The sequence below is a fragment of the Cryptomeria japonica genome, chromosome 11 (assembly GCF_030272615.1).
Source record: "Cryptomeria japonica chromosome 11, Sugi_1.0, whole genome shotgun sequence".
Classification (NCBI taxonomy): Eukaryota; Viridiplantae; Streptophyta; class Pinopsida; order Cupressales; family Cupressaceae; genus Cryptomeria; species Cryptomeria japonica.
Genome location: NC_081415.1, coordinates 29,501,060 through 29,518,126, shown reverse-complemented (window position 1 = coordinate 29,518,126; position 17,067 = coordinate 29,501,060). Strand labels below are relative to the sequence as shown.

The window sequence follows — 17,067 nt, the reverse complement described above, 5'->3', positions numbered from 1 at the left end:
TTCAAATATGTTTATCTCATCAAATTTGATTCAGTTTTGTGCAAGATATGACGACTTTGGTGCAGATCACTTGAAACCCTACCTAGGGTTAGCAGTTTTGGGAAAAATGTCATAACTTTTGTTTTAACCGTTGGATCTGGCTATAACTTGGAGGAAATGTTTGTGATTAGATTTTCTAACATCTCACCGAAGAGATTGGATAAATTTGGTAAATTGCAAAAGTTATTAACGACTGTGTGTGGCAGATCATAATGGAAGTGTTGATCAAAATTATGAAAATGTTCTACATCATTCAAAGGGAATTATGACGAGAGATGATTCATGCGTGATATTTCTTATATGGGCTCACCTTATGAAAGGAAATGTTTTAAACTTAAGATAAGTATTCCACGTTTTATTAAGGCACATGAATTATTGAGTTTTTAATTTATGCTATAATATTGGCTAGTAAAATCTTGTATGCTTCTATCATTGGTATTTCTATTCGAGATAATTTAGTTTATGAGCTATTTGTAATCTCTCTCTGACATACCTTTAGGACGAAAGCACAATAAAATTGAATTAAAGGGAGAAATAAATTGATGCTTATAAACGAATTGATGATTGAGACCAGATGCAGAGGGAGTCTGACATTTCAAAAGAGGACAAGAGGTTGATACAAGAACTTGAGCTTTAGAGGGAGTAGATGGTTCAGTCAACTTGTGACAATTTTGATCATAGTGATTGAGAGGGATTTTCACTATTGAAGGTGAAACACTTATGAGGTAAAACTTGATTCAATTGATTATTATACTAATGAAATCATTTAATGCCTTATGGGCCTTGTGTGAATCATAAGGAAGTGACGACTTCCAAATGATTTCCACTTGTATTTTTGAGGTTATTGGAAGGTGACGATCTTACAATAACTTGATCTTGTGGATAGAATCGTCGACAGAGGCAATCCACATGAGAGCTCGTGGATAGAATCGCCGACTGAGGCAATCCATGTAAGAGCTTGTGGATAGAATCGTCGACTGAGGCAATCCACTTAAGAGCTCATGGATAGAATCGCCGACTGAGGCAATCCACGTGAGAGCTCATGGATAGAATCGCCGATTGAGGCAATCCACTTAAGAGCTTGTGGATAGAATCGCCGAATGAGGCAATCCACGTGAGAGCTCATGGATAGAATCGCCGACTGAGGCAATCCACGTAAGAGCTTGTGGATAGAATCGCCGACTGAAGCAATCCACGTGAGAGCTCGTGGATAGAATCGCCAACTGAGGCAATCCACGTGAGAGCTCGTGGATAGAATCGCCGACTGAGGCAATCCACACAAGAGCTTATGGATAGAATCATTGATAGAGGCAATCCACGCAAGAGCTTGTGAATAGAATCGCCGACGGAGGCAAATTCACACCTTGAGACTATGGTTGATGCAAATACTCTCCTGTGATGAGCATCATATGGTTGATGCAAATACTCCCAATATCATGAGATGATATTTTTGAGTTATGGTGAATATCATGTGCCTTGATATTCTTGTTTATACCATACTTCCTGATATCATAGTGAGATAATATTTTCTCTATTCCATAATTAATCTAGACTTAATGCATTTGCATTGATTTTATCTTCCCTAGCTAAGAGGGAGTGTTAATTATGTTTTCTGTAGCTATGGTGAGGGCCATAAGTGTTGACATGGGAGATCACTATACATTCTGTCTGATCATCCTCCCTAGCTAAGAGGGAGTGTTAATGTTTGTAGCTTCAGTCGAATGATCATTTAGAATACATATAATATATGTTGATTAATAATAATATATTATTATGTTATATTATTATATTATTATTAATCATATAAAATTTAATATTCAATATTAATCTATTATATTATTCTAAATTAATAATTGATTGATGAAACATTATAATATTGATTAAATTATTATAGTTAAAGGAGAGACATGTTCGTTCAAGGACATGCCTCTCCAAAGAAATATATATAGTATAATGTTATTCAATTTGATAACACATAGAATTCCAAGAATGCAAGTATCAGATTGAATCAGATATATACATTAAAATACATCCAATAAAACCTGGGAAAATCAACACATCTGAGATTCCTATTCAAAATATAACATAACTAGTAGTTTTAACCTTTGTATCTTTGTTGTTTTTGTATATTCTTTTGCATTTCCACTTTTCTAGGATCACCCATACTTTCTCGTGTCATTAACCTCAATATATACTACTACTAAGTTAGAAATTTGTGAAATACATTGGAATGTCTCTAGAGGGTGCTTCACCCTTAAATATATTGCCCATGAGATAACTTCTAAGTGCACAATTGCAGGTTGGGTTTGGTTAACTTTGGCAGATCAATATTTAATCTCTTGCAAGGAATGCAGTCAGACTCCTAATCAAATACTCTTGACTAAACTATATAACATGAAGGTATCTTGAATTGACATGCTATATCCAATTTTCTTCTATTTGTTTTGTTGCTTCGTCCCAATGTAGAATATATAATTTCCAGGAATGCCTATTTAACAATGTAATCTAGTTTTCTTTATTTTCTCGATAGCAGGTATCAGAAGATGAAGTTGTGGTGTCTAATTGTGAGCTGGATGATGTGTCCGTGTTGCCTTTGATAAAGGCACTTGGAAAGTCTGGGATATTCTCACTTTTGGATTTGTCTCACAATTCCCTAGGTGATGTCTTCTTTGTCTTTTCTAAATTATGAACATAGCATGTATAATGTCACTTAGAAAGACTAGAAAATGTACTTCGGCTATTATGTTCTTTTAGACAAAGAGGTTCCTACTTGTGCTGTGTTGTATCAAATGCAGATATGTCTCTTAAGTTGTTTAATTCATAGCTTAACCTAGATTGTTGATCAGGAATAGAATCCTTATTATTTATTTTTCGTTTCTAAGAAAATGCAAGCATTTTAGAGGATCTAATTTTCATTATCATGATTTATAAGCGGATGGATTTCTAAGGGTGGTTTATTTGACTTGATGGAATCTTTTGGAACATTTGATTTCAATTTCACCTCAGACACCTTAGCGTTGTGATGTAAGCACACATCACCCCATTGCAAATGGGGATCCCCACTTTTTGCTCGGTTGGTTTGGTGTTTTAGTTAGGTTTGCTTTGTTTGGCATTCTTTTCTTAATTTTGGTCCTTTGCTTATGAGAGGGATGGTTCTTGTCAAGTCAAGGGGTCTTGTTTCAAAATCCGAAATCAAGATTAGGTGTCAAGACTTAGGATTGAAGGGTTGGAAGTGAGAGTTGTCAAAATTAAACATGTTGCAAAATTTTGTTGAGTTTAAAGAATTTGTTGTCAATGTTGTCAAGGTTGTCAAGGTGCAACAAATGTTGCAGAATTGTTGGAGTACAAGATGTTTTAAGGATTGAAATTGACGTGCTTTGATTAATTTGGGGTTGGAATTGCTAGGTTTCCTTGCAATTTCGCCCAATATTGCTACACTCTCTGCATGATCATCATGGTGAAAGTCGGACTTAGGCTTACATTTAGTGTAAAACCTGTTACAACTGAAGGTAAAGGTGTAAAATTGTCCTAAACTGCAACCTTCATTCAATGCGGAAGTTTGAGAGATTCTTATCATCATTTGATCGGCAACACTTAGTGCAAATCCTTTTAGAGGTCTGATCTGGCCTAATTGCAAATTTTGTTTTAACTTAATGTTAAGTTTGCTCAAGAGAATGTGAGATTTTTTTTTTGATCGATAAATAGCTGGCTAGGCCAGCACCATTATATTATAATAATACAGGATTACATAGAGAGGAGGTGACGAGACACAAGTCAACCTCCAAGGCCAAGGGGAGACAAAACTGGCCATAGTTCTTTTACAAGTAGGTATAAACATCTACAGCCCCAGATTATACAAAAACTTACAATCCATCATAGTCCTCAAGCCATAATCAGGCCACTAAACAGTAGACCTACCAAAATTGGTTCAGAGATGAAATATCCTACTAATCATCTTGATACAGACTTGCTAAACCAAATCAACCAGAAGACTAATGGAAATCAGAATGTGAGATTTGATCAAAGACTGACTTGAAAAAAATCCTAGAAATTGTTGAACTTGATGTAAGTCAAAAGGGAAAAGAATGTCCACTTCACAAATTTTGCCTTGCATAGGTATGGAAATGTTGAACTCATACACAGTCCAACCTGAGAGCAAGATGTTAATGTAAATTTATTGGGAGGTTCAACTGACTTACATCTGTGCAAGACAATGTGAAATTAGCGCTTTGAACCTGTCTTTAGACCTTCTAAAACCTGCCTAAGGTGAGGAAAGCCCTAAGTCGGCCTTAAAGGGAGAAAATTCAAAATTTTTAAAAGGTAAAATAAATAAATCCTAAGCTAGCCGACTTGAATTTGCACTCAAGTAATTCAATTTCAAACATATATCGTGCAAGTGGGCTTAAATGAATTCAAGGGGTTAAGAGGCCTATAAGATAGCAATCAAATTCTTCATTCAACATCAATTCAGTCCAATTCAACGCGAGTTGTAACCAGCAGACTTAAGCAAATTGCAGCAGAATTAAGGAGCAGAGATTGAACTGCAGACCTAAAGATGTAAGGTGAATTTGCAGATTAGGTATTGGAGTGATTTTGTGAGGTCTGGTTTTGACCAATTTGGAAGACATTTGTATCAGCTTGAAGGCAGATTTGGAGAAGCAGAAAGCAGATCAGACCTGCAAATTAGGGAAGCAGAGGTTTAAATCAGACCTTGAGGCAGATCCTTTCCATGATGGGGTAGACTTGCAGATCAGATTTAGGAGTGAGGTTGTCAAAGGAGACTTGGTGCAAATTCAGGGCAAGTGTGACGAAAATCAGAAGTCAAATAAAGGAAATCAGATTTGAAATTCATTTCCAGATTTGAGAAAACATTGTTCTCTTTTTAGTATCTTGATCAAAACATGTTTCTTTTTCAGGTTTAAGGGCAGCAGTGGGATGCATGGAGGATGGAACAAAGTAGATCAATCACAAAAAGGATTCAAGTTTCACATTCAGCTAAGACAAGGATTTTGTTTTTTCTACTTTCCAAGGCGAGTCAGTATCATCACAACACCAATGAATCTATATTCAAGACATCAAGGGGGAAGTCTACTAAGGAAGGGTGCAATTGCAAGATCCTCTTGCTATCCAGCCCAAGGCCATCTTACCCTTGCAATCTTACCTGCAGAATTTGCTATTAAACATTCCAACACTAATAAAAACTCAATCATAGCAGAGGTAATTTAAAATAAAGAGCAGAAATATATGACTTTTATGATTCATCAGTGCTTTCTGGTCATCATCAGCGACATTAAGGTTTTTAAAGATCAATTCAATTAAGGAAGATGCTATGTAATAAGGAGTAAATGTGAAAATTATTTTCACAACTCAGTCTCCATTCACTCCTCCACTGACAGTTTGTGAAAGAGAGTAGAGGACATTGAAACAAGGCAGAATCAAATCCGATTTGCAGACCCATCAAGGGCTGATTTGTTGCAAGTTTGAAGACATTTTTTACCTATTTTTGTACCAGATTTAGGGTGAAATTCTGCTATCAGAGTGCGAATTGGAGCAGATCTAGGGTATCAATAAGGAAGGAAAGAATGAATGTTAAAGCTTAGGAATGAGGAAGCGAAAGACTCAGCTGTATGAAGGAGTTAAGGTGTTCAACATCAATGCATGGCAATGCAATTGCAAAGGCCATCAAGTGAAAAGGAATTTCACAAGGACTAAGGATACAACTCAAGGTGTGAAGAAGACTTCATAATGATGGTGAATAGATGAGGAAAGCATTTCAAGAAGTTGAAGACAAATGAAAGAGATGAACATCACAACCTCAACAATTTAACCACATCATGGAAATTCTGCAATTACAACAAGAGCATCAAAGGTCTAAATATGCGAAAAGGTGGAAGTAAACGAAAGCAACTAGAACATGAGGAACATGAGTTTCAAGTCATGCAAGCATGAAATGTTCCACAACAACATCAAGGCCTTTTCAAGACTGCGTCAATACAATGCAAGCAAGATGGCGAAGATCAATTATCCAAGGATTATAATCATTACATTAAGATTCAAGAAGTTCAAGCATTTAGCAATGAAATGAGGGATACTTCACAATGAGGGACTCTACATCAAGACATCCAGCCTCTTAAAGAGGTCAAGAAACATGTAATCCAAGTCAGGCAAATGTGAATGGAGGACTCAATCATGAAGAGGAGGTGTTCCAAGACAAGATCAAGGCCATCACAACTTCAAGGAAGCCTTGGAACAAGGATGAATGGGCTCTACAACACTTCCAAGGAAGGATTTCACCACATGAGTAAAGGTAAGACAATGAAGGAATCAAGACATAGTAACTTGAAGAATACTATATCAACAACATAAAGAAGATTCAATGAGGAAGAGAGATTTCATATCATCGAGAAGCTTTGCAATGACAACATTGTGACAATAAGGAATTCAAGACAAAGGCTCAACATCATGTACAAGGCAAGAGAAATCTAACTTCAAAACGAAGGATCAAACATCATCAAGGAGAGAATGAAGTGAACCCCTTAGCATCATCAGGATGAAGTACAACCTGTTGTACGTATCGCACATCCCGTCCCTGTCCTTTTGACAGGGACCCCCCATTTGAAATAGTTGCTTTGCGTTAAGAGAAAAGGTCTACCCACGTGAGAGGTCAAAGGCATCGTTGAGAAGTTCAGGTTATGACAAAATCTTGAGCCTTATTCTTTAAGTTTGCAAATACTTCTTGTAGGCCGAGAAGGGAGAGGGAGTCATAATCGTGCCATCAAGCTTGAAGAGCCAAAAATGTTTTATAAGGTAAAATCACGCATTTCCTTCAATATGCCTGAAAATGACAAATGAACAAAACTCGCATAAAGGCCATTCAGGCCGAAAACCACTTCAAGCTCATAAGTCGGCTAAGTGGGCCGAAAATGATAAAAGCTCCACAATCTCGCAAAGGGTCTTAGTAAGCCAAAGAGAAATCAGAAAAACAATAGAAATCGCGTCGTTAACCTATTTTTAAGTTTGCGAAATCATTCAAGGGGAGATCAAACTCGCACAATCTTCAAGAAAGCACTTTTAAAATCATACAGAATAGGCTTCATAGCCGAAAATCCAAAACTCGTGAAAAGACCATTTAGGCCGAAAATCAAGTTGCACAAATCACGTAAGAGGGCCGAAACTTAGGGAAAAGAAATTCGCCCATTCAGCCCGAAATGTAGGCTTTAGATTCTCAAAATCGGCTCGTAGGCCGAAACTAACAAAAGAGAAAATCATGCGAATAAAGAATTTTTGTTTGCAAAGTTCGTTTATTCTCCGAAAACTTCAGGAGTTGCATAAACTAAGCTCTTGGGCCAAAAAATAAAGTGAAGATAGTGCAAAAAGATGAGTAGCCCGAAGTTTGAAAGAGGCGTGTAAATAGTGCAAAAGATAATCGCGCAATTCATGTTAAAAAACCCGATTCTTACAAAGGCGAAAATGACTTGGAATTCGCACAAAGAGAGGAAATAACCTGAAATTGATAATGCAAACAAAGTTTCACAAATTCACCAAGTAGCTCGAAAATGGAAGGAAGCCAAATTTGTGCAAAAAGCCCTTGTAGGCCGAAAATGACTTAAGCTTCCAAAAAGGCGGCTTCTTAGCAGAAATTGAAAATAGACCAAAATCGTGGATTTTGGCCGAAAAAGATTAAAAAAACAAATTGGCTCAGCTTGCCGAAAATGATAAAAATGAATAAATCACACAAATCACCTCATTTGGCCAAGCTTGTTAAGTTAAACGTTCAACTTGACAGTCATAAATCGCGCAAACCGCCCATCTGAGCCGAAAATGAATAAAGATTTCAAAATTGGCTAAATGAAGGAAAATTTGAAATCGGCTTAAATGGCAAAGTGATAAGCAATTTCAAAATCGCCTATTTTTTTGACACTTGGTCGAATTTCATCACAAAGGCCGTTTTAAACAAAAACCTCTCAACTTGGCTAAAGGTCCCGAAATCCGAAAGTGAAGGCAAAGACATTTTGTAAACATCTCTCATTCCAGCTCCAAGGGCCAAGAAGTCAGGAAAACATAAGTTAAAGATACATCTCACAGAGAGCTTCTCAAGCCCGAACCTGTTGACGTGTATTTTATACACAATCATACACAGAATAAAATACCAATAGGCATCTTATCCTCTCTTGAGAAAATAGTCTCTAACTGCTGAAGATTCGCGTAAAGGATCAATTAGGTAGACTCCAAGGTTCTTTTAGTAGGGTCTCTACGTGTGGACAAGCTTTTTTAGTGGTATGATGTGATTTGCTGTTTCCTCCAAGGGGTCTTACGCATTCTAAAGCTCGAAAATTTTACTAAACTAAAAGGAATTTTCAAAAAATAGCAAAAAGATAGGGTTTAAAGAGGTCTAATCTAGCCTAACCCTATGAATGACTTAGTATGGACGAGATTTGGCAAGACTCAACCAACTTCAATTTTGCCATAAGATAACAACTCAATTGAAATTAGTGCGATCTTCTAAGGTAATATAATGGTATTCAATACATCAAAGATCAAGGACACTACTGCGAAGGTACATATCCAAGACACAATGATAATTGAAGATTAAGGACTCAAAGTGTTCTCCAGTCGACCACACAAGGCGTTCCTACAATCAGCAAGAAGCTAGTGGTTTGGATTACGAATCCTACCAAATATCAAATCTCACACTTAGTCTTTCAAATTAACAAACTACTTCGATTGAGCACGATTCAAGTGTATCAAACAACCATGAAGATAACTCAAGAAATTTGCAACAAAACACCATAACTTCAATATTTTATTGATTTCCAAGTCATCATGTACAACAATTGCTTGAATTTCTCTCTTCAAGACTCAATCTTGCTACAAAATAAAATTGCTTCTAACTCAAATCAACTATTAACTATTGCTCTATTCCTCTATTATCTATTCTCTATTACACTATTATTCAATGAAATGAAAAATGGGGGTATAAATAGCATCCCCAGTTACAATGAAAGGTCCAGATTGAAAGTAAATCAACGGACAAGATCATGACACCTAAACCCTAATTAGGGTTTGTTACAAATGACCTCCTTTTTACTGAACAATATTAAATACATAGCCAAATATTAAATTCGGCACAAAAACCTAGGAGGTATCAACCAATGAGAAATAAGATGTCATGTCATCTGTAACAACCTTTCATCTAGAATCTTATTCCCTTTCCAATTCTCTTTCTTAGCATATGCAATGAATTTTGTCACGATTCCTTCGATTTCTGTGATTGGAATCTCGGGAAGATTCTTGATACTCTCTTCTAAGTGGATGACCTGATCGAATGCATCTAGAAGAGCTGCGTCCCAAGTAGGTTCAAGTTCCTTCGTTCTATCAATCAGGAGCATGGTGGCAAACATCTGATCATACTGCTCATCTGTAACATCTGCGTCCTTGCGAAAGATGATCTTGATTCTATCCTCAAATTCCTGCATATCCACATCTGTCTCGACCTCGATCTTTCTGCCAAGAATGGTACGAAGTACCTCAAATACTCTGTCCTGGATCGGATTGATCACCTCCTCAACTTGACCACATCTAACACTGATGTCCTCGAAGAGAACACTCTTTATATGGAGTAAGGTTGACCACTGAAATAAACTGTGAGAATCACCTTCCAAGATCCTCTCCTGCGCTAAAATTCTTCTGGATGTATGTCTAATTACTTTCAAGACAGGGATGACAACGTCCTTGGTATGGGCAAATGCAGCTACTGTTGCCATCAATCTGTGGATTATCTCAAGAACTTGGATAGCCTGATGAATAATCTTCGTCATCCTTGTAACAAACTCTATGGCTACTGTATGAGATCTATCCATCCAACTACATGTACGTTGGACCAGGTTCCTGAATCTTTCTGCTTCATTGATCGATTGAAGGGGCAATGCCTGCACTGGTGATCTAACTGGATCTTGACGTCCCAAAGGTTCGTTGATGTGACTGAAATATGCCCTCCATGCACCGACCTCTCTCTCAAGCTTTCTATTCTTTTCCACTTCTTCTCTAAGCTTGTCCTTCAATGCCTCAAATGTGTCGGTAGCATCATCTAAAGTCTGCTCTGCTGTGGATGGTCCTAACTCAATAGTCTGTATATCATAATCCTCTGCTAGAATCTCACCCTCATATTTGTCTGCTGCCGGCGTAGCTATCTGCAATTTCCTAGATCCAGTCTCATCTCGAATCATCTTGGACATCTTTGTAGCCTTCTTCTTCTCTGTTATCACATGTGAACGTCCAACAAGGCTCTCTAAATCAATTGCATTGTCCTCGTCCTCTACTACGATCACCTTAGTCAATCTTTCCTTCAACCAATCTGGGATATTTGATCTTGTCTCTTGAACTTGAATTTCTTTATGCACTATTTCTTCTTGTCTGGGAGGAGATGTTATTTCATTATCTTCTTCTAAATCATAGTCTTGGAGAGATCCATCTGATGAAACATGCTGTGCCTGTCCTTCCTCCTGCCTGTCATTCTGTACCATCGACTCCATGGACTCTTCTACTCGAATTGTTCTATCCTCTGGTCTGGAAGAAGTACCTGGTGTTTGATCTTTGTTGGCACCTTGCTTTTTCTTGGAAGGCTCTTTCTTTTCTGACCTTTCTTTTCTCTTCGAACCTCTCGGATGGAGATTGCCCTCACTGGCACATCGAAGGTTACCTTCACCTGAATTCCTAGGATTAGGATTGCCTTCACTCACACTTGCTCCACCTTCGGCTGGTTTCTCTTCCAAAGTAAAAGACATAGCTATGCCTTGTTCTCTCAACTTCTGATGCTGAACGTCTACCCATCTGCGAGTACAAGACAAGACTGGTGCCATCAAATCATCTAAATCCACGACCTCGGGCTCATTCCAATCCAACCTTATTGTTTTGCTTTCTCTATCATAGGAAGATTGGATGTGCTTGCCATTGTCCTGAGCTTGGTCGGCTACTCTGTAAATCCTGCATTTCCTGATGAAATCCAAAGGCAATCTAGAATGTATCTTTCGTTTCACTTCAAGATCATCTAGGAGGTTCATCATAAAATCTTCAATCTGGTGCTCATGTCTAAATCTTCTGCCGACTGTCTCCTCTAAATGTCCATGTGGATCAAAACTATTTCTCCAAGCAAAAGATGAAAAAGAATACAAGGCTAACTCCTTCTCTGCGTCATCCATGGCTAAGACATTAGGACATACCTCAACTGAATTACCCAAAGTAATAGGTACCTGAACTCCATTCTGATGTCTGTGTCTGAATGCCTTCACATATGCTGCCAACTGCCTTGTTACCTCAAGTAACACAATTCTGTCTGTCGGATACCTTGGCAACATGTATGGAGGTAAAGGACATCCATGCACTCTAATGTAAGTGAATTTGGGAAACTGAATGAACCAAGCACCGTACCTTTTGATGAATTCCTGGGCATCCTGAGATAATCTATTGTGAATCCCTCCTTGCAACGTCCTTGTGATGTTCATCGTGAAAGTATCATTAACTAACTTGTAGTTTTTCCCTGGCGGATGATGCAAGTAGGCATAGGAATCACAAGCTCTGACCTCGCCGGGTCCTCTTCCAATCATTCCTCTGTGAGGTAGTCCTGCGTACTCAACACTCCTGATCAAAGCATAGATGACGTATGAACTCATGTGGAAGGACTTAGTAGCCCTGAGTCTCCTCAAATGTACGTCTAAGCAATGGCTAATCATCCTAGCCCAATGTATCGTACCCTTTCCTTGAACAATCACCTGGATGAAGTAAAACATCCACTTCTCAAAATAGAAGGCATGAGGTGCTCCTGTAACTCGGTTGAGCATAGTAATCAAATCTCTGTACTCCTCCTGGAAATCAATCCGGTGCGGTGTGTTCGGTACCTTGCTTAGACGGGGACGACTCTTGAGTAGCCAGTTCTTGTTAATTATGCTTAGGCAAGCATTTGGATCATCATCGTACATTGATCTGGCTCCTTCAATGCTCTTATATATCATGTCCCTGTGCTCTGGAAGATGGAAAGCTTCACTTATAGCTTCCTCTGAAAGGTACGCCAAAGTGTTTCCCTCATTGGACACAATTGTCCTGGACTGTGGATTGTAGTGACGGGCACACTCGATCATCAACTCGTGGCACTGAATAGCTGGAGGAAAACCGGCCGCCTTAATGATGCAACTCTCTATTATTCTCCGGGCGACAGGTGATGGCTTGCCAATGTAAGGGACCTCTCGAAACTTCTTCGTGCTAAAGTTCCCCAAGTTTGTATCTCCAATGTTGCTCCACTTCGACACGATCTTGGTCTCCACTTCTTCGGTCTTCTGATCTTCTTTCATGAGAGCTGAGCGACTGGTGGATGCTCCCGCCTTCGGGGTCGCCATACCTCAATAGAGAGCTAACTCTAGAATGCAAAAAGACAAAAGATCGCCTAGGCAAAATTGGGGTATAAATGATCTTCAAAGTTATCTCCTCAAAAGATCAACTTCGCCACCTTTGTCCTCAATGTGATCTTCAAGTTCACCTTTGGTGTGGTCTTCAAATTCGCTCAAATTCGCTCAAATGAAGGTCTTTAAATATCGCACCACCTTTGATGTAATAGTGCCACCTTGGATTTGAATGGAATTCGCACCCCACACTTCGCACTTCCTTCCTTCTCCTTAATTCGCATGTAGAGGGATAAAAATAATGATGTGAAAACAATAGTTTTCACCCTCCATATATAGCGCTTGCACCTCTCCATGCCCCTAGGCCGACTTGGAGATAAAACAATTTTTTTTTAAAATGATTTTTTAATTAAATAGCAAGGCCGACCTCCATATATGAGCGCTCAAATTCGATTTTTTTATTAATTAATTGATGATTAATTAAATGCCTTTCGTTTTAATTTATAAATTTCGATTTTTTAATAAAGGCAAAATAATTAATAAATGATCAACGCCATATTAAATGCTAATTTAAATAGGATTTTCAATTTTATCGAACTTAGCATTTAAGGAAAATTTGAAATGTTTATTTGGCGCCAAAATTATGAAAACGAAAGGGACGTACCTCATCGCCCTGGTCCCTTGGAGAGGGACAGGAGCGATCCATGATTTTGTCATGTTTTCAACGTTCATCTCCTTTCTTTCCACGTTCAATATCGATCATTTTGATGGGTCCTTCGAATTTGATTGCCTTGCATGTGCGCATAAGTGCCTTTGGGTGTTCATCGCCCTGGTCCTTGTCCAAAGGACAGGAGCGATCTCCATGTTTTCACGTTCAATATGCATCTTTGACCTTCGATCTTTCATTGTGAAGCGAATAACATCTTTGCTTGTTTCTTCTACGCTCGTTCCATTTGTTTTCATGAAGTGTTTGGACATTTTAGAGGGATCATCGCCCTTGTCCCTTGGAGAGGGACAGGAGCGATCCATGTCTTTCTCCTTAATCTTAACAACTTTGAACTTCAATCTTCGTTGTGATGTCTTCCAAACGCCGTCCTTCACCTTGCCCATCCTCGCCTTGCCTCAACTTTGAAGGAATATGAGTGTTTTTGATGGGATCGCTTTGGTCCTTGTCCAAAGGACAGGAGCGATGTGAGCCTTTTAGCATGTTTGACAATGTTTGGACGTTCAAAACACTTGCATGTGATCTTCAAACGATGTCTCGAACCTTGTATGACCTTATGAAGTCTTGACTTAGCACGCATTTGAAACAAAATGGAGAGTCCAAGGCAAATCGCCCTGGTCCCTTGGAGAGGGACAGGAGCGATATGGTCCCTATGTTCATTTTGGTGATTATTTTACGTTTGAAATCTTCATGTATCACCTTCCTATCATACCATGGACCCTCTAAGACCTTGCAAAACCTTGACCTTACGTAAATCTTGCATGAAATGGCCAATATACCTAATATCGCCTTGGTCCCTTCCTGAGGGACAGGAGCGAAGTTCATCATTATGTGCTTGTTCTTGTTTTTACCAACTTGCAATTATCTTCATTACGTGAAATGATGTCCTTTCGAACCTCTTGGTTGCTCAAAACTTGTTTGTCTTTTGAAGTTTATGCCATTATAGAGATATCGCTCTGGTCCCTTCCTGAGGGACAGGAGCGATTTGGGTCTTAGGATGCAAATTTCTTCATTGTGATGACCTTTAAGTGCTTGTGCTCGATGAAGATGCCTTAAGATGTTCTTGCCACCCTTCGTCTTGACTTAGATCGATTTCAAACTTAAGTAAAAGGTAATATAACCATTGTATCGCCCTGGTCCCTTGGAGAGGGACAGGAGCGATCCATCTCTTGTGGCCTTCATTTCATTTTGTCAGGTTCCAAATTTATATTCAACGGATTCGTCATGCTCTACTCCATTCATCCATGCCTTGATATCGTTTGCAACTTGGCAAGAAAATTAATTATAACAAAAATCGCTCTGGTCCCTTCCTGAGGGACAGGAGCGAACTGGACATTTTGGGACCCTTGTGGACGTTTAAAAATATTCAATTTGTATTCAATGAGTTCATCTCACGCTCTTCCTTGCCTTTGGACGTAAACTTGTCTTGATTTTTGCCTGGATTTTGCCCAATGAAGGACATCGCTCTGGTCCCTGGGAGAGGGACAGGAGCTATAAGGTACTTCGCCCTGGTCCCTTGGAGAGGGACAGGAGCGAACTTTGCATTCTGGACCATTCTCCTTTGTGTTAGCACTTCAAATTATATTCATTTGGTAAAGCATCTTCCTTTGGACCTCTTCAAATCATCCAGTCAACGAAATCTCGCAAGGACAAGGCAAAATTTGATTTGTAGCTCCGGTCCTTCACTGAGGGACAGGAGCGATTTTCCTCTTGGAGGCGTTTCGGTGCTCATGAAAATCTTCAATTTACATTCAATGGAAAGATCTCGCCGTTCTCCATCACTTCCAATTTGAAATTCGTCTTGACTCTGCAGGAATAGTGAGATATTTGAAAATGAGCTCCCGTCCTTCACTGAGGGACAGGAGCGATTTTGCTCCTACAGGCCAAAATAACATGATTTTTCACATTTTAACACTTCACAAGGCAAAAACAAATCATTTCCAATGCCCAGGATCAAAAATCAAAAAAGTCAAAATTTAGTCAAAATATTCAATCGGACAAAAATTCACATTTCACTCTCAACACTTAGACAAATTTAAGCTCTGAATCAACATTCCAATTGAATATTAGACCATTCTGGCGAATTCATTGCATTCAAAATTTGCATCCTAGAAAAGGAAGCTCAAAAGCTCTCAAAAACGACTGGATTTTGGCCTGAAAAGACAAAAATAAAAACCCTAAGGCTTGACCCTAAATCCAGACGACCAACAGACTAACAAAATCCTAAAGACGAAAGCGAAAACGAACAAAAGACAAGCAAAAAGAAGGGGTCCCCATTTTCAATGGGGCGATGTGTGAAATGGTCACAACAGAACCCCACAGGACGAAGCCCAATGTCATGTTAAAAATTTAATGTTTGTTAATTTAATTTGATTAATTAATCGAATTGATTGATTAGAGTCCAAATTGATTGTTCGCAAGAAAATGACGTCAAGGAAGAGCTAAAGCGTCAGCCTGAAACACAAACCGAAGAGGGATCGTGATCAAAGCCCTGATCACGAGTGAAGCTAGAAAGAAGGGGAAATACATGACCGCGAGATCAGAGCCGAGCATTGGGAAGCGTGCCGCTGAACAACAAGCTAAAGTCCACCATCAGGACCAAAGACCAAAGAACACTCCGAATGCTGCAAGTCTATGCATTCTCGAGGAATGCACAACTGGATTTAATTCCAGAAATTCAGTTTTAAAAACGGAAATTGTTTTAAATGTAAAACTGCTTGTAGGTCCCGCTCAAGATATTTTATAACAGAGGGGACATAGGTCAATCATGTTCAACTACTAGATGGATCCAAATTGAAGCCAAACAATGATAGGTAGTTGAGATAGTGGTTGGGTGGATAACTAAGAATTAAGTGGGCATGGGTTAAAGCTGCCAGCTTTTGGGAGGCAGGTGGCAGCCCTTGGATGCAATCAATCCTGGCCACCGGTTCGACATGTAAAATCTATAAAAGGTAGAGGCCTTTCTTTTGTAAAGGGTTAGAGTTTTGTAGTGCGATTTTACAGTTAGAATAGGTTAGATTTTAGGAATAACATAGAGATGTTGCAAAAATTGTTGTAATGGCAGTTGAAGCAAATATATGAACATTGAATATGGTGTTTATTGTTTTTGTTTTCATTCTGTTTGCATGGTTTCTTTCAGCTAGTTAATTTTAGAGTGTAGGGATTTTAACGATGAAGTGTAGAGGGGTATTTGATGCATTTTTGGTTCATACCATTGGGGGTCTGTTGATTGTAGGTCATCGTGCATGGTTAGTCTGAACCCAAATTGTGCTTAGTTCAATTGTAGGTGTTCGTCTTAGGCTGTGCCAGAATTGGGTACCTAAAACGAGTGTCTCCGGTTTGAAAATCCTTCATCCCTTGGAGCTTGCACCGTTCTTGTCTAGTTGTGAGGGTGTCTCTGGCGAAACAAGAACTGATTTATCGAAATCTATCTACCCGTTGCATCAACTGTTATCATCCTTGTCCTTAGGCTTCCTGAACTCTTCCCTTTTGGTTTTATTTCGTAGTTCGAAAATCACAGCAAACCATCTTGTTGCAAAATCGTAAGACCCCTTGTGCTCCTAGCAAATCACATCAATCATTGAGTTATCCTGCAGTCAAGACTTGACAATCGAAACCTTGAGGTCGTCCCCATTGATCAATTAAAACAGCATCAGGGCTTCCTTCTACAAGACAGGATAGGATACTCATCGAGATCATTCTATTTTGCGTTGGCCGGATGAAGTTGCAGTGATGTAACTTTAGCCACGTCAACACAACCCAAGGTCAAAATTACTAAAGTATGGAGATGAGAATCTGCAAAAGTGATCAAGGAGGCATATAGTTTCAAAAGAGTTAATCAAAGTTAGAAAGTTTGATCGCTTAGATGATACAATTTGGGAATATGTCCCACTACCTTCATCATGTTGAGCA

At 38.9% G+C, this 17,067-nt stretch overlaps 1 protein-coding gene across 1 annotated transcript in view; it reads left to right on the top strand.

The window, feature by feature from the left end:
• The window catches only part of LOC131050840 (protein TONSOKU), a 157,045-nt gene that overhangs the window by 56,677 nt on the left and 83,301 nt on the right, over positions 1 to 17,067 (top strand). The window contains exons 10-11 of the mRNA XM_057985133.2: positions 2,339 to 2,439; positions 2,573 to 2,696. Coding sequence (XP_057841116.2) covers positions 2,339 to 2,439; positions 2,573 to 2,696 — 225 coding nt within the window. The remainder of the gene's footprint in view (positions 1 to 2,338; positions 2,440 to 2,572; positions 2,697 to 17,067) is intronic.